General features: G+C 46.1%; 1 protein-coding gene across 14 annotated transcripts in view; it reads right to left on the minus strand.

The window, feature by feature from the left end:
* Positions 1-2,566: 2,566 nt before the first annotated feature.
* Positions 2,567-15,333, minus strand: part of LDAH (lipid droplet associated hydrolase) — a 101,386-nt gene continuing 88,619 nt past the window's right edge. For 2 of the 14 annotated variants that reach the window (XM_069582644.1, XM_069582649.1), the window contains exons 7-10: positions 11,001-11,094; positions 6,171-6,410; positions 3,490-3,628; positions 2,567-3,331 (exon numbers count right to left, since the gene is read on the minus strand). In XM_069582644.1, the coding sequence (XP_069438745.1) occupies positions 6,352-6,410; positions 11,001-11,094 (153 nt within the window). In that variant the 3' untranslated portion in view covers positions 2,567-3,331; positions 3,490-3,628; positions 6,171-6,351. Of the gene's footprint in view, positions 3,332-3,489; positions 3,648-6,170; positions 6,411-7,332; positions 11,095-15,333 lie in introns of those variants that run through there. The other 12 variants (XM_069582642.1, XM_069582643.1, XM_069582648.1 and 9 more) reach the window with 11 other exon arrangements.

A 15,333-nucleotide genomic window follows, 5' to 3' on the forward strand; every position in this document is an offset into this window, starting at 1 on the left:
CCGCAATTGCCTCCACCTTGTTTGCTGTGTGAGCAGAGGGCCTGGGGCTTGGCAGCAGGCAGCGTTGGGAGGTTGGGGCTTCGTGGCTGCAGCAGCAGCTGTAGCAGAGCCATCCAGGCCTCCCAGGGTAAAATCAAAGCATGTGAGGTCATTGCAAAATCAGTTTGCATTTCAAGTCATGCTTGTACTTGTTGAAAAGTACAAATATACCCCCAGAGGGTCACAGGCAGTGGGCGGTGGTAAGCTTTCTCTGTCTTGGCAGACCTTCCAGTGGCAGTCCGTGGGCTCCTGCTAGTATCCTCTAGTATCTAGTCTGTGTGCTGTGTTGGCAGAAGAAAGGACTAGCTTCTCTCTCACCCACACACCCCTATGGAGTAAGATGGCTGGGGTGTTCATAGACCCTTCCCAAGAGGTGTTTCTGCAGGCAGGTGAGTCTGTGGGCAGGACAGCTTGGCGTGGTACTTACTGTATGAAGCAGTTTTCACTCTGTTTTTGGCCTGGTGAACTAGTGTAGGGCAGTGCAGAAGCTTTTAATCTTCTAAGTCAGTAATGGGATGTGAAATAAATTGTCTAGAAAAACAAGAAGAAGCTTCGCACAGCAAATTCCAGGTGCCTTCAGGCCTGGAGGTTCAAGACCTTCCAGACGCAGCGAGGTGGTTTTGCTTTTGCATTTCTTTTTCACTGGCTTTTAAGATGTAGGCCAACAGGAGTGTGGTGGTGTGGAGATCTGGCCAGGTGGGCATGGGCCAGTGGCGGTTTTCTTTGCAGCTGGTTCTTTTCTTGTCTGTGCTTTCCCACCTGACCAGCAGTTACTGCATCCAAAGGCGGGGGCAAAGTATCTATCTGTTCCCAGCCTCGACTCCACTCAGACACTTGGCTGCCAGAATCTAGAACCTCAGCAGGACCTTCGTGGGCTGAGGTGTGCTTGTGGCGGACAGTGACAAGACTCCTACCCTGTGGGGCTTATTCATGGGAGTCCTGCTGAGTTAGGGGTCAATACAAACCCATCTCTGCCCGGGAAGCACGCCCTTCCCTTGAGGCCGCTCCCTGGGCTGCAGGATCGGGAAGAGCCATCTCTGGCTGGAGGTTCGCTGCAGCCACACACAACCATACCTGTTGTACATTCTTTGTGACGGGCCCATTTTCTCTCACACCTCTCAACCTGGAGTAGCCCTCACCTAGATTTTTCCGGGGGTGAGTGAGTCTGAAAAGCAGTGACAAGGTGTCAGAGGCCCTTCCTTGTCTGCATGTCTATCTCTGAGTGACTGAAGGCTGCCAAGGGCAGAAAAAGGTGCACATGTCCCCGTGGCTCAGGGCAGCAGGAACTTGGCTTGAGGAGAGCAGGCTGGTTTGAGGAAGGCTGCACCCATTAGCAGGGCTTATTTTCTTTGCAACTTATATTTCCGGGTCAGGACCCGTGAGAGTCAGAGCAAAGTCAGCCATGCAGTACTCTGTTTCGAAAGTGATGATACAGTTCAGGGAGAAAGCAAGCTCGTGATAAAATGTGTTTTCTGGCTGGGAAGTACTCAAGTTCCAAGCCAGGAATGGAGGCTCTGGAAAGGGGGAATGTCTCTGTCTTTCTCCACCTGGAGAGCATCTTTAGAGTAATGGTTTCATTTTGTTTTTTGGCATTTCACTTTATGCTGTAGCACGAAGAACTTTTATGTTTTTTATGAGGAGGAATCATCTTCAAGTCACTTTAGGTCTTTTAGCTGCAAGTATTTCATCCCACATGGAAAGTTAATGATTTCTTTTAACAAGATTTCTGTAATGATTTTTTTACTTGCCTTCAATAGATGAAAATAGGAGATTCTGAAAAGTTTAGAAAGCATTTTCTTTCTTCTTCTTTTTTTAAATATATAAAGAAGCAGCTCTTCTCACTGTGAAGGCTTCTGCAGAAGTCCGGCACCAGCTTACCTGTGGTGTGTTTGCACAGGCACTGGGCGGGCAGTGGCGCCTGATGTGGTGGGCACCCTGCCCTTTGCCAAACATGCCCTCCAGTGCCGATACGGTGATTTTAAAGGAAATGGGCGAAACTCGAAATGATGGCGATGCCATCACAGCTGAATGACATGCCGTTCAGTCAGCAGGTAAAGACACAGTTAACGATTTTGGGGCATGGATAGACCCCCCTTTCGTTTTGCAATGACACTGTTTCTCAGCTTGGCTTGGGAGTGAGATGGGGAAGCCGGGGAGGTTTTTAGACTCATTTAACACAAGCTGAAATTTCCTTTGTCACCTGTCTTCTAGCTCTGGTTCGGCCTGAGGCTTGGGGGCTGGAGCTTGGGCCGTTCATCTCCCTGCTGCCCGGCTTGGCCATCTGGGCGGCACGAGCTGATGTTGTGAATGCCACCCCTGCGCCCAGGCCGGCTAGCAGGGGACTCTTCAAGGGCAGGTACAAACCCACTGTGTATATGTATTCTCAAATTTAAATAGACTGTACATATTGGAGTGTAAATGAACTGTAAAACAGCAATCTCTATTTTTCTGGACAGTTGAATAGCAGTATATATTTGTTAAACATGCTTGTGTACTCTTCATTAACTGTTTTAATATTTTGTACAGATAAGTTGATTAAATATTTTATTGTTAAAATTGCTCCTGGCTGGTCTTTAGAGAACCACTTTTTGACTTGTTATCGTGTTTTCCTGTGTTGAGAATAGCAGTCAACCTCTGAGAGTTTAGGAGCGGGTACATTGGAACCGGAGGTTCTGGGCCCATGAGTCTTTAAGCTGACCGACTGCTCCCCCTTGAAACACCTCAGGCTGTGAGTCCAGGAAGGTGGGGGCTTGAGCCATGGGGCTGCTGCTCCCTGGGTCTTTGTGCCTGGTATAACACTGCAGAGGACACTGTGCAGCCACACATGGTATGAAGCCACTGCAGGGGGAGGGAGAAGAATCAAGCTTGGGTTCAGGGGAGAAGAGGCCGAAACACAGAGGAAAACACCGGCTCTTTGGAAAACAAGCACTGGCATTGGTAATGAGTGATCACTGTCATTCCAAGCACAGAGTGAGTGGACAGATCCTCTGTTTACAGATGTATCGGGCTGCTGCTGGATCTAGAAGCCCAGGCACCCCCACCCTGGAGGCTGCACAGTTGTGACTCCTAGCAGCAGAAGCCCAACTGCTGCAGCCTCCTCTGCAAGGCCAGTTAACGTGCGTCAGGAAAACCAGAAGGTCCTGCAGCGAGTCTGACGGGGCACTGCTTCTCGGTGCTCTTCTGGCCAGGCACAGAGATCTGTGCTTGGTGACGCTGTCTCGGCTCCTTCAGCTGCTCTCCTAGACTGGGCAGGAGAGGATGGACCACACAGTCTTCCTCTCCCAGCTGTTTCCTGTAGTTGAGTGAGAAAAGTGTTGATTTCATCCGTTCCTAGGTATTTCTGGGGAACTAGTGATGGAGCAGCAGTTGTGGGATGAGGACTTGGCCTCACTACTGACTTGTGACGAGGATCACCTTCTCTCGGATATGGATTGGGCCAGTGTGACTCACCTTTTCGCAGAGTGATCGAGCGCACGTCCATTGTAATCCAGAGTTCTTGTGGGATTTTAATGCCCATCTCCATGTCATGTGTCTTTCTCTGGTGAAAGGTAAATCGAGAAAGCTCCCTTTTTGCTTCTTTCTTTCATGACTACCAAATAAAGGAGCCTCTAAGTTAAAAAAATTAAAAAAAAAAACAACACACACACAAAAAAACCAAAAAACCATTTTGGCTGCACTGCAGGGCATGTGGGATCTTATTAATAGTTTCCCAAACAGGGATCAAACCTGTGCCCCCTACATTGGAAGCACAGGGTTTGAACTGGACCACCAGGTAAGTTCCAAGGAGTTTCTTTGGCAGAAAAATGTTCACCTTGTAACTAACTCATTTGGCAGGTTGTTGTAAACGCATAGGCTTCATGACTCTGCCATTGAAAAGGGTAAAGTATTACATTCCCTTGATGATAACAACCCTCAGTCAGTTCTTCATTTTTGTATTTTTCACTCTCCACTTAACCTATCCCGGAATTCTGTGGTTAGAGGAGTACGCTTTCAGCTGAGAAGGGCTAGTTACAGGGAGAAGGGGAAGTCAGGAGCTGCATTTAAAATTTTATCCTATTTCCCAAACACTGTTGAGAGATGGTCTAAAGGCCCTGCAATGACCGATGCTAAAAGGAGGCGAAGAAAGACTTCTCCGCTCCTCCAGGCCCCGGCCCTGGTGTGCCCACTGCCTGCTCATCTCAAGGCAGGCTGAGGCCAAGATGCCACCACCTGCTACCTCCCTGAGAGCGGAGCTGTCTGATCTGGCTGTGGATCCCTTGTGCTCTTGTGCCCCAGGGAAGCTCTGTTCTGCTCAGAAGAAACAGTGATCTGGGCATAAGCTCGTCCGTTGTGACGTGTCACCGGAGTGCAGCCCCCGACCGTGAGGCTGGGGGCTTTGCTGAGCCCTAATCACATGCAGGTGCTTGGCCCTGCAGCGGTGGCCAGTGGGAGGAAGCCCAGATGTGGTGTGAAGCCCGCGCAGCGTGGATTTGCAGAGGCGGGATGCTGGTCCCGCTGTGGGTGCGGGGGGAGGCCCTGCAGGTGCACCGGCATCCCTGGCTGTCATGGCTGCCCAGTCACAGGGTCACATTCCCGTCCCGGGAAGAGGAATTTTCCCATAGACTCACCCAGCAAGGGAGTCTGTCCCGGTGTGGGGAGGTCAGCCCAGCCCCTCTGCCAGAACGTCTGAGGAATGTGATGCAAAATGAAAACGCTCTGCTGTCTCGGAGCCAGGGCTCGTGTATTGTTGCTTATAATTCCCACTTGGGGTGCTGCACGGGGTTAGCGCACAACAAATAATAACCACATATTTGGTCATTGCTAATACCCGAAGTCTAGAGGTTTTCTAATCACAGAAGAATGGAAGTAACAGTTGCAGCTGGACAGCCAAAGAATGGGCCATGGCATGCAGTGGCCTTGCTGAGAGTGGCCAGCCTATGTCCTGGAATCTGACTCAGCGGTGCACAGTGAGGCTGGGGAAGTGCTAAAGGGATAAGCGAGCAAGCCCTTGTCACAATTCCATTTACACACTCAGTTCTGAGGGACAAGGAGTCCCAGCGATGTGATCCTCTGACAAGTCCGACCGACTGAGGGAACTATACTTCTTGAGAGCTTGCATATTAAGTATGGCAACAACTTATTAATTTAGAAAACAAGTTATTGACTCGTCTGTGTGACAGGCCTTATGCTGTAAGCCCTGAGCATAGAGAGTAACTAGATACAAGGCCCATCTCCTAGGACTCTCTTTTCAGGGGCAAGAACGATAATAGTGGGGCAGGAAGGATAAAAATTCAGTTCCTGCAATAACAGCAAGTGCTTCACTAGGGATGGGGCAGGGGGCCCAAGAGGGCTCTGATGGAAGGAGAGAGGGAGAGGGGGCTCTGGGAGGCAGAAGGAGCTGGCAGCCTTCAGGGGGTGAGATCGAGGCCTGGGCACTCTCAAAGCTGGAGCAGTGGATCCCAGAGGTTCAGGGTACAGGGCACTTCTGAGGAGCAGATAGAAGTGAGCATCTCTGGAGGACTGGGTGGCCCTGGACAGAGTTGCAGAGACCAGAACGTGGAACTGAGCCTCAGCTCTGACCCCCTGCCACCCCCCCACCCCCTACCACCTGGTGCCTGAGACATCCCACCTCAAACCCCTCCCTGTCTCATCTTCCAATCTTTTAATGCTACTCAGTCATTAACCAACCATCTACTCTACACTTCCGCTGACAACCTGGCCCTCAAATGCCCTTCCAGGACTCCCTTTCCCAACCCTCCACTCTTGCCAGGCTGCCTGCCTGCTCTTTTCCTCCAGGAGGCAGCAGGATGCTATGGGGAGGAACGGGTGAGGCCACGGCCCTGGGGCAGAGACCGAGGGTCACTCAGCAGCTCTGAGGTCTTGACCAAGTCCCCTACTTGGCACCTGCGTGGTGGCACATGTGGTCATAAGGCCTGAGTGAGATACTCTAAGTGCAGGGTGAGGAGCATGTTCCAAACCCACCCAAGTTCCACCTTTCCACCTGTCCTGGCAGGAACAGCACCCACCGTCCCCCACAGGATGTTTCTCTTTACAGAGTTGCAGCAACCTGGAGCCCTCTGTGGCCCCCAACCCGTGAGAGGCCTGCAGTCTGCTGGAAGAGGACATGTCCACATCCCACAACGGCTCCCTACCTGGGCCAACGTGATGGCTCACCTGCATCTCCAGCAGGCAGATGCAGGAACCTCAGCCCCTTGGAAAGGGAAATCTTTTCTGTCCTCAGCACTCCTCCAGGAGGGGCTCCAGCCTGAAGGCCTCAGAGATGTGTTTGTTCACAGATCATACGTGGTCCCGGGCACTGCCCACCACTCGAGCTCAACCCCGCCAAGGGAGGGAGGAGCCCAGGGATGTCTCTTCTCTCCAGCAGGTGGAGGCTAGGAACAAAGATGATGTCTCTTGTTATTTAAGAAATGCTTTGTCATACAGAGTGAAGTAAGTCAATGAGAGAAAAATAAATGTCATATTAATGCATACATACGGAATCTAGAAAAACGGTACAGATGAACCTATTTGCAGGGCAGGAATAGAGACGCAGGTGGAGAGAACAGACATGTAGACCTTGTCGGGGGGGAAGAGGGGGATGAATTGGGATTGACATATATATACGCTACCACGTGTTAAATAGCTAGCTAGTGGGAAGCTGCTGTACAGCACACGGAGCTCAGCTTGGTGCTCTGTGACCTGGAGGGGTGGGATGAGGGGGTGGGGTGAGCCAAGAGGGAGGGGATATATGTGTATATACAGCTGATTCACTTCCTTGTATAGCAGAAACACAACATTGTAAAGTAACTATACCCCAGACAATTAAAAAACACAAAACAAAAACATTTTGCTTCTTACATCTTTTCTAAAGGACTGTAAGTTCCTCGAGGGGAAGTTTGGGTGCTTGGGGCTGTGTGTGGGGGGCCTGTATGGCCTGGGGTCAGAAGACTGTGTCAGGTGGGGGAGTGGCCCCCTCCTTTATCAATATAAATCAGAAACGCTGAGACAGTTAGAAGGTCTCAGGCTGGGTGCAACGACCCAGAAATGGGGAATCACAGAGTCCTGCACAGCACCACAGGGAAGACAGTACAAGGCAGACAAGTGTGCTGTCATCCTTTGGGTACCATGTAATAGAACATCTACCAGACAGGGTGCTAAATACTATATGCAAGACCTCACCTGACCCCATTAAAGACAAACAAAAACCTTCCAAGGTCCTAAAGCTAATGCAAGTGCTTTCAAGAGTGAGGACAGTGGGGGAGGGGAGGTGAAGCCTCTGAACATCACACACCTAATAAATGAAAAGACCCACGATTTGAAACACAGTCTTTATGTTTTCATTTACTTCCTAGAAGAAGTAATTCACTTTCTGGAAAAAGAAGCAGTAAGAGACAGATGCAGAAGGAGACACCATGTTGGTTTTTTTTCCCCCCAAATAATTATTTGTATACAATTCAAAATCATCTCAAACATACAGAAATGTTGCAAGAACAAAGAACATTTTTTTCCTCTGAACTATCTGAGAGTAAACTGACATAATGTCGTATGGCTCTGACACATTTCAGTGTGTCTTCACTGAAAATAAGGACATTCTCCTACTTACCCACAATAAAACGGCTGACATCAGAAAATTATCATTGATTTCTTACTCCCATTTAAAAACTTTAGATCCCATGCAATGAAGTTTTGCAAACTGTCCCAACAGTGTTTTTTCTTTTCTTTTTAATATAGCATCTAATCCAGAATCAGGTGTTACATTAAGTTGTTGTGTTCCCTCAAGTCTGGAATAAAATTTAATATAATGTAGGATAAAGAAAAATCAAGCCTTTGGAGGCCACTGGCTCTTCAAGCGTTCAGTGGAGAGGCCTGTGGTAAGTGGGCTGTTGCCTTGAATGTCTGGCCACAAAAAGCCACAGGGGCAGCCTCTGGAGCTTCTCCCTTGTGGTCCAAAGCAGACTGGGGACAACCAGTCATGATTTCCAGTGTAGGCCTTTCACTCAGCACTAGATAACCCCAGAGGAGGTTATTAAACCTTTTGACAAGGACCATCACAGTGGCTCACTGGCATACACAGGCAGAAATGCTTCTGGAAAATGGATTTCATCCATTGCCTACCAACTTTAGTCTTTTGTTTATTTTATGTTATGATGATGTTTAATAATCAGTAATACAGCCAATATTTATTGAGAAGATACTCTTTGCCAGGCACTGTGCTAAATGCTTTCATTTAATCATCCCGTTCTTCCAACAATATGAGGTATGTATTATTATTAATCCTATCTTATGAATGAGGACACTGAGACATGGAGAAATTAGATGAAGCTGTCCAAAATCACACAGATGGTAAGGCCTCCAGAGTTCACATACCTTATCACCTCATATACATGCATGAACACTTTTGTTTAATTCCTAATGAAATAAAACGAGCTTCAATCTTCCAAAATCTGATCCTTCTCTCTCTAAAAGAAGCATCGAAAAAGTGGCTTTCAGTTTAACTGAGAGTGTGCATGTGTGCTACGTCGCTTCGGTTGTGTCTGACTCTGCGACCCATGGACTACAGCCTGCCACGCTACTCTGTCCACGGGATTCACCAGGCAAGAATACTGGAGTGGACTGCCTTTTCCTTAGGAGATGGAGACCCCCATCTCTAAAGTCTCTTGTGTTGGCAGATGGCTTCTTTACCACTAGTGCCACCTGGGAAGCCCTTGACTGAGAGGCTATGACCTGAGTCTACCTCAAGAGAACGTGAAGACTGTACCCCTCCTCCCCAACACACAGAGGTCAGGCCAGGCAAGATCATAAAGTGTGGGTAAGGTATTTCTTTTGAAAATTCATTTGGTGTTTAGATGATTAACAGGAATTACAAGCCAGTATCTTCTACTTTATCATTTTACTTATTATTTTTTAAGCTCTGGTAAACTTTTTACCAGAGCTTTATCAGATATACATTTATCAGATATAATTTCATATATGTGGACGTCTGAAACATGAAGTAACATAGTAAAATAAGACTAACAGAAACGCTGGGCGTGTTATTCTTGATTCTAGTAGCATGATTTACCTAGTTCTTGCTTAAGTGCTTCAGCATCTTATTGAGCATCTCCTGTATGCAAGGTACTTCAAGCCCTGAGACCCAGCTCCTAACATTAGATTTCTAGAAGGCCTCTCCACACAGCTGCCAATAAGGACTTTATGTATGCAGCCTTCTGCCAATGGCTTATACATCTACTGGCCCCTTTCTGGGGCTGAGAGCACTGTTTGCCTGGAGCTTGGCTCCTCCCCTCTGAGATGTCATTTGCTCTGATGTGGAAGCCAGGCCAAAGGATCATATCTCATTCGACATTCACCACTGGGTTGGCAGCATATCAGAGCTGAATCTTTCATCAGAGGGCTTTAGGTTTTGAGAAGAAGGACAACATCCCCTTGTCCTTATGAAATGATAACACCATGAGGGATTTCCTCCAGGAGAAAAAATGGAATGTTTCTATCTGTCATCAACAATTTCTGCAGTCAGTGGGATTTACTGGCTAAGTAAATCCTAAGGTCCCAGGATTGAATCAATTTAGGGAAGGAAGCAATATTGTTAGCAAGCTCTAGGTCAGAGAACAAACTTCTTCGTTATTGGAACTCAAGGTGTCCGGAGAGGGTGAATTCACATAATTTAATGAGTGTTTTGTTGTTGTTGTTGTTGTTCATTAGTAAAACAATTTCTTTCCAACTAACTGGAGAACTCATTTATGATGATCCTCTATTCAGCAATTTAAAGATGCCCTTTCAAAATTAACTTCCTGGAAGATTTTCAGAAGAAAAGAATCATTAATGTAGCTAAGAGTCTATCCTCAAGGTCTTTATAGTACTTGGCTCATTGCTGGTCTGCAGTGGAGTTTAACTGAAAAAATCACAGTATGGGCAGTTGCCTGTGGCAGGTATGAGCTTCATCGGGGTCAGCTCAGTGTCACCCCATGCTGGTTCTGGAGAATGGAGGCCTGCAGGGAGCTCACCATCAGGACTTACTGGTTGGCTGTGGACGAAGGTGTAGTCGAGATCCTTCAGTAATGCTTATTAGCTCTTAGTTGACCAGAGGAAAGTCTGACGAGCTTTACTCGCTCATTACTGTGGGCACGTCTGGAAGTCACTCGCCTCAGTGCGCCCCCTGGCCCCTGGCTCTGCTGGGGCTTGTGCACCGGCGGCCAGACAGAAGGCTGACCTGGTGGTCTGAGACATGCTGCAAGGTAGTAAAAGGCAGGGTGTGCAGGCTGTCCTGGTATCCAGTCTGATTTTGGTGATTTCAGCCAAGATCTGTGCAAAGTTAGCTGGGCTGACCTTCAGCTTCTGTTCTTAAGACAGACCCAGGTCCACTGCCAAGCTCCACTGCTTGTTACTTCCTGGATGAGTGTATTCTTCTCATAATTTCATATGCTTCACATGTTTGACTATGCACTTGACATTCACTGGTCTTTTACATTTTCTAGTAGTTCTTTCATAATTTTCTTGGGGGCAGGGGCGGTGCTATTCTACATTTTAAATTAAAACATTTAGGTTTCCTTTTGTGCAATGATCTTGCCTATCAAAATTAAGTTGATGGTGCCACTGGGCATTTCGCGCACACGTGAAAGACTTTGTTTAGATTGCTGTGTTCCCTGAGTCTTGGAATGTGTTGTTAATTCCAGGGAATATTAGTCAACTGTGTTTGTTGCAGTCTGTAGCATGGGGGAGCTGGGAACTGACAGTTTTTTAAGCCAAGAGGGTCTCACTTTTTTTCTCTTCTAACATCAAATATTAAAATTAGACAGTCACCTATTAAGTATACTACTTACTACTAAGAGGCTGTATACCTACTGCCTCTATGCACTAGCTGTTGGCACTTGCACCTTGTATCACTATTTACATTTTGGACAGATCATCCTTTAGCCAGTCAGCTACCATGTCAGCCATTTCCTGGAAAAAATCGAAGATAAAAGCATGAGGTATTTTTTTCTCACAGAGTCGAATATCTCCTTCTGGAAAATCTTTCTTCATGTCGTCATAGTACTCTTTTGGACACCAATTATCTGTAGTACCGTAGTAAAATATAAGCTAGAAGACAAGACAAAAACACTTTCTTAGAAAACACTCTCCCCTCCCAGCATGGATCTGACACAAGCAACCTACGATGCTTTGAAAACAGCCCCTGCACTTGGCCCTGTACACTAGTCCCAAAGCTTGCTGCAGAGAGCGGCTCTCTCAAGGCAGTGAGCCTTCATGGTTCATGGGAGTGAATCTTGGCATCTGATGTTAAGAGACCCATGTAGGGAGAGCCTTGTGTGGTACATCACCCATGGTCCACTAAAAGGACTTGCCAGGAAAGTAGTGCACGTTGTGGTTGGGATGGACACTGGAAAGTGCACCGAGAGGGGCAAGGAAGAGTTATTGAGATATACATGGTCACTGAGTGGCTTACAACCAGTCATTACGCATTCACAGTTTTCATACAGCCACATGGTAGGCACATGGGGCATGTTTATTGAGTGTACGCCAAGATGAACCAGATGGACTCAGGTTTCTCAGTGCAGCAGATGAACTGTGATCAGAACCCTGAGGGTGTCTATGACATTTCTACAAACAGGCTCCATGGAGCAGGGAGAGAATGCTGATTCGGGGGGAGGCGTTATAACCATCCTTCAGGTGACAGCAAGCAGGTGGGACGGAGAGAGAGCTTCCTTTGAGGACGCATTCCTAGGATGCTTACTGAATATTGATCTGCCCCAGCCTCTGACACACACACACGCGCGCATCCATGTATGTACACACGTGCACGTGTGCAGTCGTGGCCGACTCTGCGACCCCATGGACCGTAGTCCACCAGGCTCCTCTGTCCATGGAATTTTCCAGAATACTGGAGTGGGTTGCCATTTCCTTCTCCAACACATATGCATATACACATACATATGTGTATATATGCACACATATGTGCATATGTTTATGGGCACTTAATCATATATACAGACATAAATGTATATGTGCGTATGTATATGTATATTCACACATACTTTTATAAGTATATATACATACACATACATCTTTATCTTAACATCTAGCTCTAACCTGCTGTTCTTCACCAAAAAACTATATTCTACTTCTGCATTTTTGAAAAAGGCAGCAAAAGTGAAATCTTATTCAGAAAGGTACATACAGGTAATTTCTACACACACACAGACCCTAATTTTTTGGCCCCTCTGACATCTGTCATCACTGAAAAAAAAGAGTTATGCCTGGCTCCAGCTCTTAAGTGGCTAGTTACAGTCACTTATATTTCCACAACACACCAGATTTGCTCAATCATTCACATGCTTAATCATTAATCTGTCGGGCAAATACTTATTGAGCATCTTCTCTGTGCTAGGAACCTAGAAAACAGGCAATGGGACGTAGTCTCTGGGGTAGGAAGGACTGGAGGCACCGTGCACACAAGGTGAGAGGCCCGAGTGAGGGCATCTGGTGGGAACCAGTGGGCAGGAAAGGTTCCCCAGGGCACTGATGCCCAAGCTGAGTCTTCAGTCTGGGGGGGCACACTGTGCAGGGCATACCGAGCAAATAAAAAGGATGAAGGAGTATGGCACACTTGGAAATTGGAAGTAATTAGAAGTGGTTAGAATATGGGTGGTGGGAGAGGAGGTGGAGAGAAATGAAGTCCTGAACAGCCTCTGGGCCCCACTAAGGAGGCTGCACCTTGTTCTGAAGTCCACAGGAGCTAACAAAAGACTTCACACAATGAAGTGACATGACAGTCTGTGTGGCAGGAAACTTACTCTGGCTACGATGATGAAGAGAGACCTCTGGAGGGGATCAAGTAGAGGTGGGAGGAGGAAACGGGAAATAAGTGTTAGTGCCCACTGGGTTAATTTTCTCCTCGGACCATTAAATCCATTATCGGAATAAGGAGAGGTGAAGTCAATCTTATAAAAATACCAGCCTTTAGTAACTTTATGACATAACCAACATTCAAAGAGATGGTTAATTAAAAAACACTTTAAAGGGGAGAATATTTAATGTAGTACTCCAGAGAGTCAATTACTAACAACTCAACCTTGAGTTGTAGACTTATTCTGAATCACTTCACAGAGATTCTTCTGGCTGGGATTTAGTCTTGAAAGCTGTAAAGGATCTGTGGCTGATAGATTTCTCACTTAACTTACTTATCTTATTCTCCTATTTTTCTCACTACGACCATTTCTGGGCATGCCAAAGTACCAAAACCAGAATTCATTTTGCCAGGATTCTTAGCAGAGTATGAAGTGCTTTTGTTTCCTAGAGAACAAGAGTTGCCAGGTTCATTTCCCCTGGTGCTGGTCTCTCTGTGGCTCTAAAATGCTGCAACTTCACAACCAGTGGGTGATGATTCTGGCCGTCTGTGGACAAATAAGTTCCTCAAAATTTCTCGGCAACCACCCTACCATAGCTTCCCCTTGAAATACTGTTGGGAGTACAAGCTGTCTGCAGGCATTAATGATCTACCAATATGGCTAATAACTTCAGGTTCTCTCTAAACCATTCCCTACTCTTAGCACCAAGAATCCTTTAAATTATATCCAGGAAACAGCATCTGGAACAGTCATTATGCACAGTTGTTCAGCACTTCCTCAGAGTATGAAACATACTTTTGTTAAACAGAGTATGTTTAAACATACTGTGTTAAAAAATCTGGAAATTCAAAATTCAGGCTTGGGTTTGTGGCCATCAGGTCTGTCTGTTCCTCTGCTCCAGGGTACTCTCTTCTCTCACCAAGAAGAGTACCTTGGGAGTCCTAATGCCAATGCAGGCTATGGTGGCGAGGTTGTGTGAAAAACCATAATACAAAAGGGTCAGTGAGAAGGAAAGCAAGGCAAAAAAGATCGCTCCCAATGAAGTCTCTGACAAGGAGGACAGCATCACGGTGGCACCTGCTATTTGCTTTCCACCTAACTCTTCAAAGACTATTTCTATGATCCATTTACTTTTCAGTGAGGCAATAACTTGCAATGTCTCCATTGAGAAGTCCAGCACTGGGGAAACACCATCCCTTTCCTCATGCATGAAGGTGTCAGACCAGTTGAGCAGGAATAATAAATATGGGTTACAGGGACATACACCTACCTTCAGGTAGCAAGAGACAAGTCCTCTCCAAGTAGTTATGGAGCAAGCACTGTCCAAGGCATGTACTAGGAACCTCAACACAAAGTGATGTCAGTGTTGAAGACAGCGTTAACAATGAGGATCATAGATTCCTCATACGTTCATTTGATTTTATCTCTTAGTCCTCCATGACTATAATTATTTTGAGGGGGGCTGTATCTGGTTACATTTCTGAGTGATAGCGGGGCAAGGTGTTTTTGCTTTTTAAGTTCTTCTCCAGGCTATATTCAATGAAGGGCTCTGTAAGAAAATCTTGGCTTATAAGTCAAACACATGGTTATTTCTAATGCCTTTACATATATTGGCTCAAGATACTTCCTGTTCCCTCTGGATTTTAAGTCATAGGCAATAGATCTGAACAGAGGACTCTGCACCTGTAGCCCTAAACAGGAAACTGGAAAAGTATGGGGTGTGTGAAGGTAGTACTGGGGGATGGGGAAGGACAGGTGAAGTAGAAAGAAAGAAACAACCAGACACCAAAGCATAGTGGTTAAGAGTGTATACCATTACTATTAATACACTGATATGTAAAAATGAATGCAACAAGTAACGATGTCCTGAAGAAAACTGAGAATAATTTGCCAGGCTCTATGTTAAGTTTTATGTTCACTGAATAATATTCTGAAGAAGGCATTTTAATCCTATTTTACAGAAAAGGAAATTTAGGCTTAGTGAGCCAACATGCTTAAGTTGAAACAATTAGTGAATATAACCCAATGAAAAATTCAGTTATAAATCCAGAGAGAGCATTACTAGTCAGAACCTTGTATCACTGTTTACGATTAAGAATAAACAGAACCATGGTATGAAAACACAAACCTGAAAACTGAGAAATCTTAAACTGGTTATGAAAACTGAATGTGGATGGTCTCCACAGGTTAAGTCTATGTAGGTCTTCTAGGGTGCTGCATGTCATGGGGGTGATTACCACTGTGAAAATACTGGAACTGTTAACTAAGAATCTCAGGCTATCAGTAGGATATTTAAATCAAACGTTTACAAGAAAACACATTATTTCCTATAGTATTCCTCCTTGGCACTTGCTTTGATATGCATGGGAATTGTTCAAGAGTATACATTATTATCCCCCATCTTCATTATTAGAGATGGAAATTATTGTATTTCTAAATTGTTAAGTAGTCATTTCTCTATTAAATAGAAAGT

Source organism: Ovis canadensis, chromosome 3 (genome assembly GCF_042477335.2).
Source record: "Ovis canadensis isolate MfBH-ARS-UI-01 breed Bighorn chromosome 3, ARS-UI_OviCan_v2, whole genome shotgun sequence".
NCBI lineage: Eukaryota > Metazoa > Chordata > Mammalia > Artiodactyla > Bovidae > Ovis > Ovis canadensis.